The 10,725-nt window shown below is 44.3% G+C and overlaps 1 protein-coding gene across 1 annotated transcript in view; it reads left to right on the top strand.

Annotated features, from left to right (window-relative positions):
* Positions 1–10,111, top strand: part of F11 (coagulation factor XI) — a 24,657-nt gene extending 14,546 nt beyond the window's left edge. The window contains exons 8-15 of the mRNA XM_023221029.2: positions 378–487; positions 587–749; positions 838–944; positions 5,360–5,528; positions 6,974–7,149; positions 7,744–7,839; positions 9,034–9,173; positions 9,750–10,111. Coding sequence (XP_023076797.2) covers positions 378–487; positions 587–749; positions 838–944; positions 5,360–5,528; positions 6,974–7,149; positions 7,744–7,839; positions 9,034–9,173; positions 9,750–9,911 — 1,123 coding nt within the window. The 3' untranslated portion in view covers positions 9,912–10,111. The remainder of the gene's footprint in view (positions 1–377; positions 488–586; positions 750–837; positions 945–5,359; positions 5,529–6,973; positions 7,150–7,743; positions 7,840–9,033; positions 9,174–9,749) is intronic.
* The last annotated feature ends 614 nt before the right edge of the window (positions 10,112–10,725 follow it).

Raw genomic sequence — 10,725 nt, 5'->3', positions numbered from 1 at the left:
GGTGTGACTCCATGGTTTATGGGTGCGACTCCGTGGTTTGAGTGTGACTCTGTGGTTTATGGGTGTGACTCCGTGGTTTATGAGTTTGACTCCATGGTTTATAAGTATGATTCCATGGTTTATGGGTGTGATTCCGTGGTTTATGAATGTGACTCCGTGGTTTATGAGTGTGACTCTGGTTTATGAGTGTGACTCCGTGGTTTATGAGTTTGACTCTGTGGTTTATAAGTATGACTCCATGGTTTACAAAAAGTACTTTCAAAATAGGAAAATCTTCACAATTAAGTGCCAGCGTGAGCTGACTTTACTTTCTCTAGGTGCTGTAAAAATGTCTTTATGTGTCTGATATATTTCTACTTCCCTTTTGTTTTTGTTAGAAATCTTTGTCTCCTTAAAACATCTGAGAGTGGATTGCCCAGTACACGCATTAAAAAGAGCAAAGCTCTTTCTGGTTTCAGTCTCCAAAGCTGCAGGCACAGCATCCCAGGTAAACTGAGTTCTGCATTCTGGCTGAGAGTGACCAGCCCTGAGGAGGCTGAAGCATGCTGAGGGAGGGTCTCGCTCTGACATGTGGTCTGCTGTCTAGTGTTCTGCCATTCTTCATTTTACCATGACACTGATTTCTTGGGAGAAGAACTGGATATTGTTGCTGTGAAAGGTCACGAGGCCTGCCAGAAACTGTGCACCAATGCCGTCCGCTGCCAGTTTTTTACCTATGCCCCAGCTCAAGCATCTTGCAACGAAGGGAAGTAAGCCATGTGAAGCGCTATGCAGATGCCCTTGTCTCGTCTGCCTGTGAGACGCATTATGTTTATACCGTTTTGTTTCCAACTGCAGGGGCAAATGTTACTTAAAGCTTTCTTCAAATGGATCTCCAACTAAAATACTTCGCGGGAGAGGAGGCATCTCTGGATACACATTAAGGCTGTGTAAAATGGATAATGGTGAGTATAATGCCACTTGAAAAAATACAGCTGGAGGAATTATTCCATACGGAATCCATCACAACCAAGACAGTCAGGTCCAGCCGCAGAGGGGAGAACGTTCATGAAATAAACACATTTTGCCATTTTCCATTGTTTTCACTCCTATCACCCATGCTGACCATGTTTTAAAGGTAAATATTGGGGCTTGACCAAACTCCACATTGCCTGGTATTAACTAAATATATGTTTTAATTTGACACATTTATACACCTGGCATTTCTGTTTTGTTTCTTTCTTTCTTTCTTTCTTTTTTTTTTTTGAGACAGAGTCTCACTCTGTTGTCCAGGCTGGAGTGCAGTGATGTGGTCAGTGTTCGCTGCAGCCTCTGCCTTGAACTCCTGGACTCCAACAATCCTCCCACCTTAGCTCCCTGGGTAGCTGGGGTTACAGGCGTGCACCACAACACCCGGCTAATTTTTTGTAGAGATCTTGCCATGTTGCCCAGGCTGCTCTTGAACTCCTGGGCTCAAGCGATCCTCCCGCTTTGGCCTCCCGAAGTTCTGGGATTACAGGTTTGAGCCACTGTACCCAGCCACAACTGGCATTTCATAATGAGACCCAGACTCTGCCAACACTCCTGTTATCAAGGCCAGTAATCTTTCCTATTATCCTTTGTAAGGGAAATATTGATCAACACTTTGGTTAGTCAAATTACTCATTTTCTTCTAAAAAATACGTATCTATTCAAGAAACACTGGCACACCTCCTTTTTAGAGGTCTTTATTCAGATTCCATGCAGGGTTCCGGAGACTTAGGAATGGGCACAGGTTAAGGTAAAACTTTACTAATAACAATGAGTGTGGTAGGGTGGAAATAAGAGTGTTTAGATTATACAAGACCTATGATAACATAAAAGTTGCAAGAAAAATCCAACCAGCAGTGTTTCCAACCCAGTGGCCAATTTCTGAGCATAGTCGCAAGAGATGGTTTGTAGGCAAACAGAATTGTTCTAAGGGACAAAATCCCCAACAGGAAAGAACACACCGCAAACACTCCTGCCTAAATTACCGTCATAACTTAGGATGGCTTTTCTATATACTGATTACAGAAAGCTGCATGTTCTTAGACTGTTTATTGCTAAATGTCCAATATTCCAATACACTATAAGATGCAACTGAGATTTAATGAATAAAATGCAAGTGATAATCATGCTTTGTAATAGTTTTAGAAGCACAAAAACCTTTCGTGTCAGATTATCTGCTGTACTGAGAAGGCGAGTCAATCCTTCATTTCTGAGAAGTTGTTTTGTAGAACTTAAAGATGTCATATTGCCTCCAACACTGATGCCCTCCTAGAGCTCAGAGGTGCTCCGATGAGAATCTTTGGATGGCTCAAGCCTCCTTAAAAAGCAAGTCGATTAAGTCGTATCCCATACGTTCTGTTTTCCTCACAATAAATGTCCCTAAGACAGGAAGGAGCCTTCAGCACCATTCTGTTGTCTTGCTTCTACTTCTGAGCATCAGAAGGGACGCTTAGCGAATGTTGTTGTTAAGTACTGTTGACATGGTTTAAAAAATGGGAACGAGCACGTATACCTTAATACATTGCAGACTACATTTCCCCCCTTCCTTCTTTATTATGGTTTTCTCGTTGGATTTATAGGCTCTGCCCTGTAGAAGTTACAGAATATACCAGATAAAGATTGATAGCTGCAGGAGAAAATGTAAGATAAAGGAAAATAGCTTCTTATGTCTTTTCAGTGCACCTTTGCGGGGAGTGAATTAGAAAACTAGGTTTTTGCTGCACTGTATTTGATGAAATAACTCCCTAACGTGAAAGGGAATAGCTACGTGAGATGTTGATGGTGTCTTGTCTGCCATTGGTCTACAATGTAACTTAACTTTCTGAAGATAGACAGCAGCACCATTAAAACAAACATTTCTTAACACAAAATTGATTCTAAACACATATTTTCAGCATTTCGTTTAAACTGAGAATCAAAATAGGATGAACATCAAGGCCTCTCACCTGTACCTAATAGGGTCTTGATTGAGTTATTTCTAACATACACTAGTTACTGCTTACTTATTCATTTTCCTAAAATTTACCTTTATGACACTTCCCACCTTGCAAACTATAAAGGCTTCCCAGAAATTCCAGAATAGAGGGCCCTCCAAAACAAATTTTCACCCTACCAGCTCCAAAATGAGAGCCTCTGTTCAGGCTTCCAAAGATACATCCTGCTTGTTCTCACCTCAGTTGCTGTTAGCTGCTGTTTCCTTCCAAACTGCTTCTCTCTTCTCTCCTTCTATTTGAAATCCACCCCAGAATTATACACTCATTTTCCTACCATGGAGAAAAAGGCCTAGAAAGGTTGTTTTATACCCACAAAACTAGTGAGTGGATCTTCTAGGATCCGGCTTCTCATCAGTGATTCTTCTGTTAACTTAGGCTCCTCCCTTAGCTTGGGACACGGAGCCTCTCTGAGCACCTGAGCCTGGTTATTCTAAGTGTGATCTGGGCACGGCACATTGGCATCACCCAGGAGATTATTAGAATTTCGGGACCCACACAGACGTTAAGGAGTCAGGATCTGCAATTTAAAAGCTATGCAGGCGACCCACAGGCACATAGAAGTATGAGTCGCATAGGTGTGTGCGTGTGTGTGTCTAGAATACTGCTGTCTATGAACCCCCACTCCCACGCCGTCTGTGTTCTGTGTGTGCGTGTGTGTGTGTACGTGTGTGCATATGTGTGCATGTGTGTATGTGCATGTGTGTATATGTGTGTGCGTGTGTGTGTCTAGAATACTGCTGTCTACAAACACCCCACCCCCAAGCCATCTCTGTTCCTTGTGTGTGTGCGTGTGGGTACATGCATGTGTGTGCACACGTGTATGTGTGGTGTTTGTCTAGAATACTGCTGTCTGCGAACACCCCACTCCCATGCCATCTGTGTTCCGTGTGTGTGTGCACGTGTGTACGTGTGTGCATGTGTGCATGTGTGTGTGCATGTGTAAGTCTAGAATACTGTCTACGAACACCCCTCTCCCATGCCATCTGTGTTCTGTATGTGTGTGTACACACGTGTGTGTGCACGTGTATGTGTGTGTGCGTGTATGTGTGTGTCTAGAATACTGCTGTCTACTAACACCCCACTCCCATGCTATCTGTGTTCCATGTGTGCATGTGTATGCACGTGAGTGTGAGTGTGTGATTGCGTGCATGCACGTGTGTGTGTATGTGTGCATGCGTGTGTATGTGCATGCGTGTGTGTGCATGTGTGTGTGCGTGTGTGTGTGCGTCTGTGCGCGTGTGTGCGTGTGTGTGTCTAGAATACTGCTCTCTACTAACACCCCACTCCCATGCTATCTGTGTTCCGTGCATGTGTGTCTAGAATACGACACCCCACTCCCATGCCGTCTGTGTTCCGTGTGTGTGTGTGTCTAGAGTATGAACACCCCACTCCCAAGCCATCTCTGTTCCTTGTGTGTGTGCGTGTGGGTACGTGCGTGTGTGTGCACACGTGTATGTGTGGTGTTTGTCTAGAATACTGTTGTCTACGAACACCCCGCTCCCACGCCATCTGCGTTCCGTGCGTGTGTGTCTAGAGTACGAACACCCCGCTCCCATGCCGTCTGCGTTCTGTGGCAGGCTGGGTCGAGGTTCCAGCCTGGAGGATGGTTCTTGTGTTGCGCATCCAGTAAGTAGAAAGAGAGGGAACTGTTCTTTCTAGGCAGCCACAAGAGTAAAGAAACACAGGATGAACCTAAGTCAAAGTCCCTGAAAAGTACCAAGGACCCCAGAGAATCCCAAACTGTCAACAAGGCCAACGGTCAGAGGAAGTTCGCAGATCAGTCTTACTTTGGACGTGGATGGGGCAGGAGTGACTGGGAGTCATGGTCAGCAGAGTCATGGGAACAGGGCAGGAACTAGACAATGGCTGCAGCCTGAGGGCAAGGTGCCCGCCTTTTCTTTCTAAGAGTAGTTCTCAAACGCCAGCAGGGCTGGTTTAAACACAGAGGGCTGAGCTTCCAGGCTGGAGTTTCTCATTCACTGGATCTGAGGTGGGGCTGAAGAATGTGCATTTCTGACAAGTTCCCAGGTGACGCTGTTGGTCTGGAGACTGCACTTGACAACCAGTGGTTTAAAAGAACCATTCGCATTGTCATTTGAAGAAGGGTAAGACAGCCTTGTAGTACCACACAGGAGGGCCGCATCCTTTGGGGTGTGTCATTACAAGATGAATTAGTTAAGTCCATTTTTCCTGTGCATGTTTTGCTTTGGCAACTTGATTATAAAGCCTCTGTAACTCAGGGTCATGATAAACTATTGACCTGAGGGAAGGTTTTCTTCTTCTTGTTCCTGAAAGAGCATAATGACTGATGGAAAGGAAGAAGTAGGAAGCTGCTTATCGCAATGCTTCTGTTGCAGAGTGTACCACCAAAATCAAGCCCAGGATCGTTGGAGGAACTGCGTCTGTTCATGGCGAGTGGCCATGGCAGGTGACTCTGCACACGACCTCACCCACTCAGAGACACCTGTGTGGAGGCTCCATCATTGGAAACCAGTGGATATTAACGGCTGCTCACTGTTTCTATGGGTCAGTACCATGGCTGCTTTTATTCATCTTCTTCACACATTTATAAAAAATATTACTAGCATATTAGGAAATACTTTAATCAATTAACCTTATTTGCAAAATTAATTAATTCCTTCAGTGGTAAAAAAGGCAGAAAGAGTCCCTCATGGTCTCCCAGCATCAGAGCAGATGCAGGTACATGGCCGCTTGACTGTCTGCAATTCTGCTTCCCGTTTAACCACATCCACATCCCCAGGGGCCTTCATGTTATTCCCTGCAAGAGCATACCTCCCTCTGTGCCTCGCTCTGTGCACTGCGCCAGAACTAAACTCACAAAGGATTCACCACTCTGAATCAAATTGCTAATATGTGTGTGTGTGTGTGTGTGCGCATGTGTGCATGTGTGTGTGTGTTTAAATACAGAAAGAGGCCAGGTGTGGTGGTTCATGCCTGTAATCCCAGCACTTTGGGTGGCTGAGGTGGGAGGATCACTTGATGCCAGGAGTCTGAGGTCAGCCTGGGCAACATAGTGAGACCCTGTCTCTAAAAATTATTTAAAAACTAGTCAGGCCTGGTGGTTTGTGCACCTGTAGCACCAGCTGCTCAGAGGGCTGAGGTAGGAGGATTGCTTGAGCCCAAGAGTTCAAGGGTTCAGTGAGTTACTACAGTGCCACTGCACTCCAGCTTGAGCAACAGAGCGAGACCCTATCTCTAAGTGAATAAATAAAATACAGAAAGAGTTCAGCATGCATCCTCAAACTGGGTTCCTTCCTTAGGCCACTTTCAGCATTGGCCAAACATAAAGGCTCCAGCTGGGGGTATATATATTCCAGGGAAGTTAAGTCAGCCAGACTTTCTGTTTGCTACCTTAGTATCCTCTGAGCTGTTTCCAGATACAGTTTTGTGTGCTTTTTAGTTTTAGTTTTCTTTTTTAATCAGTCTGCAGCACACTCATATTAAACTCAAGAAAGCATGTGAAATCAAGAGTCCCTGTTACCTGTCACATATGGGAATGGAGTAGCAGAAAGGCTGCCTGAGTTTCTCAGTGTCACAGCTAGTCACTGGCGAGGGTCAGACTAAGTCCAATGATCTTTGTGTGTGTGTGCTTGTGTGCGTGTGTGTGCCTGTGTGTGCTTGTGTGTGCCTGTGTGTGCCTGTGTGTGCTTGTGTGTGTGTGCCTGTGTGTGCTTGTGTGCGTGTGTGTGCTTGTGTGTGCTTGTGTGTGTGTGTGTGTTGGAGCATGGAGGGAGCGCTCATTCATTTTTTGTGTATAACGGATTTTCTTTATAGGGTGAATATGTTTTTTATCCTGAAAAATCTTAGGAAAAAATCACTTTTTTCCACCTAAGTGTCCATCATTGATTGGCAGAAAATATTAGTAATAGTTAAATAGGCACACACTTCACAATGTCTGGGAATTATTTTCAGTAAAGGAAATTTCTTTTCCTCTGTTGTTTGCTTCTTAGGGTAGAGTCACCTAAGATTTTGCGTGTCTACATTGGCATTTTAAATCAATCTGAAATCAAAGAGGATACATCTTTCTTTGGGGTTCAAGAAATAATAATCCATGATCAATATAAAATGGCAGAAAGTGGCTATGATATTGCCTTGTTGAAACTGGAAACCACAGTGAATTACACAGGTATGGAGAATTTTATCTGGAAAGTTATCTCCAATGGTGAACTGGATGAAACGTTGAACACTACTAGATTTACGACCTGACCCTGCCAATCTCTCCATGCGTTATCATCATGAAAGGGAGAGGGCCTGGAACACTAGTCATTCATTCTGTTAAGGCTGACACACGTTCCTGGCGATTGAAACTTATTTTGGGAATGTGGGTGAAGAGATACGTTTTCCTGAGGCTTCTTCAGGTGCATAGAATAATTTCATAATACATTGGAATAGTAAAGATAATTTAGTCTAAAGATAATTTCGTAAAGATAATTTAGGGATGAAGGATTGAAGGTTAGGACAATTAAGCAACTTGTGCAGGATCACAAACTGAGTTGGATGAGGAGTTAGTGGCCAGGGTGGGGCTTGTCTCTCTCTCGCCCCCTCATCCTGGCACTTGTGCGATATCATGCGGAACCTGAGGGAGGAAAATATATGACAAGGCAAAAATGAATATAGTAAACAAAGAAAACACAGATAATGTACAGTGGAAGAAGAGTGTCTTCTGAAAAATAGGATCTATTTTGCATCTCATATTTAAACCATGATTTTTTACATTTAGATTCTCAACGACCCATATGCCTGCCTTCAAAAGGAGATAGAAATGTGATATACACTGACTGCTGGGTGACTGGATGGGGGTACAGAAAACTAAGAGGTAAAAATGGTGTTGTTATATGTCCTCTAGCCTAGAAATGACGAACAGAAACTTTTCTGCGCTGTCAAGTCATGTAGCTGAAGCACAAGTTGAGTCACACTGCTCAGTTGCAGGAAGCAGATTAATATAAATGGAGAGGCAAAAGTCACCCAAGTGAGGCTGGTGCCTCATCTGTTTGATTGGAAATTTTAAATGTGACTACATCTCTTTAAAGACTAATTATATCTAATGAAGTTTAATGTGAAGCCTGGCACTTTTCAGTAAATGTTCTAGCCTGCTATCCAATTACTTTCTCTGGGAAGTCCTTCCAGTTAGAGTCATAATTAATTCTGGAACTTAATTAACATTAACAAAATGGTACATGCAATAGTGGGAATAATGTCTTCTTCATACTTGTAATTATAAAATGTCTGTGAAGTAAATCTAACATTTTTTCTTCTAGATATTTATATAGGCATGATTGTTGTTGTTGTTGTTGTTGTTTTTGAGATGGAGTCTCGCTCTGTCGCTCAGGCTGGAGTGCACTGGTGCGATCTCGGCTCACTGCAAGCTCTGCCTCCTGGGTTTAAGCAATTCTCCTGCCTCAGTCTCCCAAGTAGCTGGGATTACAGGTGCCCACCACCACCCCAAGCTAATTTTTTGTATTTTTAGTAGAGATAGGGTTTCACCGTGTTAGCCAGGATGGTCTCCATCTCCTGACCCTGTGATCTGCCTGCCTCGGCCTCCCAAAGCACTGGGATTACAGGTGTGAGCCACTGCGCCTGGCCGTGATTTTTATTTTAAATATATGCATCCGAGCGCGGTGGCTCACGCCTGTAATCCCAGTGCTTTGAGAAGCCAAGATGGGTGGATCACTTGAGGTCAGGAGTTCAAGACCGGCCTACCCAACACGGTGAAACCCCGTCTCAACTAAAAATACAGACATTAGCCGGGCGTAATGGCAGGTGCCTGTAATCCCAGCTACTTGGGAGGCTGAGGCAGGAGAATTGCTTGAACCTGGGAGGCGGAGGTTGCAGTGAGCCGAGATTGCGCCACTGCACTCCAGCCTGGGCAACAGAAAGAGACTCTGTCTCAATTTAAAAAAAAGTGTGTGTGTGTGTGTGTGTGTGTGTGTGTGTGTGTGTGTGTATGCATATGCGTTTATGTGTATTGTACATGGTTATTCCACAAACAAACCAAAAAATTTTTTTTCAGACAAAATACAGAATACTCTCCAGAAAGCCAAGATACCCTTAGTGACCAGTGAAGAGTGCCAGAAGAGATACAGAGGACATAAAATAACCCATAAGATGATCTGCGCCGGCTACAGGGAAGGAGGAAAGGATGCTTGTAAGGTAACGCAGTGTTCTTAGCCAATGGAATATACACAAATTGGAATGCTTAATGCATTTTTTTTTTGAAAAGGAGTCTTGCTGTCACTCAGGCTAGAGTGCAGTGGTGTGATCTCTGCTCACTGCAACCTCCACCTCCAGGTTCAAGCGATTCTCCAGCCTCAGCCTCCTGAGTAGCTGGGATTATAGGCTTGCACCACCACGCCTGGCTAATTTATTTTGTATTTTTAGTAGAGACGGGGTTTCACCATGTTGGCCAGGATGGTCTCGATCTCTTGACCTCGTGATCTGCCCGCTTTGGCCTCCCAAAGTGCTGGGATTATAGGTGTGAGCCACCGTGCCTGGCTACTTAAAGCATTTTAAAAAGCAGTCTTCTGCCAATGAGCAGGGAACACAGTGTATTTGCTTGACTTGGCAAAAATGAGGAGACTGACTGGATGAACACAAGCACCCAGGTTCTCTGCAGTATATTAAGAGTCCAAGACAGCATTTACACAAAATCAGCCTGAGCAGGATGTGCTGAAGATGGGAAGCGTCTGAGTTGATCTGTGCACCTGTTCTTGTCTCCCCTCGTTCCAGGGAGACTCGGGCGGCCCTCTGTCCTGCAGACACAATGAGGTCTGGCATCTGGTGGGCATCACGAGCTGGGGCGAAGGCTGTGCTCAAAGGGAGCGGCCAGGCGTTTACACCAACGTGGTCGAGTACGTGGACTGGATTCTGGAGAAAACTCAAGCGGCGTGAATGGGTTCCCAGGGGCCACGGGAGTCCCTGAAGGACGGAGGATTTGCTGGGAGCGGGCGTTCAGTTCGTTGTGCCAGCATGCTTCCTCCACAGTAACACACTGATGGGGCTTGGTGCTGGTAGGAAAATGCCAGAGGAAAACAAACTGTCACAAGCTGTTATGTCCAAAATTCCCGTTCTATGATCATTGTAGTTTGTTTCAGCATCCAGTCTCTTTGTTTCTGATCACGCTTCTAAGGAGTCCAAGAATTACCATAAGGCAATGTTTCTGACGATTACTATATAGGCAGATATACCAGAAAATAACCAAGAAGTGGCGGCAGGGATCAGGTAGAAGAACTGGTAGAAGAAGCCACCATAAATAGATTTGTTCAATGAAAAATGAAAACTGGAAGAAAGGAGAACAAAGACAGTCTTCACCATTTTGCAGGAATCTACACTCTGCCTGTGTGAACACATTTCTTTGTAAAGAAAGAATTTGATTGCATTTAATGGCAGATTTTCAGAATAGTCAGGAATTCGTGTCATTTCCATTTTGAAACCTATGTTTAAAAAAATCAGTTTGAGTAGACACAAGCTAAGAGCAAATGTGAAGATACCAGAATTTCTGTATGGAAGAGGATGACAAGCAGCAATGTACCTGGAAGTGGTACCTTAGGACCAATCTTAAAGATACACTTTCCTGAAAAATGATTTGTGATGGATCGTATATTTATTTAAAATATCTTGGGAGGGGGAGGCTGATGGTGATAGGGAGCAAGCTGAAGCCTCCCTAAGACAAGCTGCTACTGTGACTGTGGTCCCCAAAGAGCTA

Source organism: Piliocolobus tephrosceles, chromosome 3, assembly GCF_002776525.5.
Source record: "Piliocolobus tephrosceles isolate RC106 chromosome 3, ASM277652v3, whole genome shotgun sequence".
In the NCBI taxonomy this organism is placed as follows: domain Eukaryota; kingdom Metazoa; phylum Chordata; class Mammalia; order Primates; family Cercopithecidae; genus Piliocolobus; species Piliocolobus tephrosceles.
This window is presented reverse-complemented; position numbering and strand designations above follow the sequence as displayed.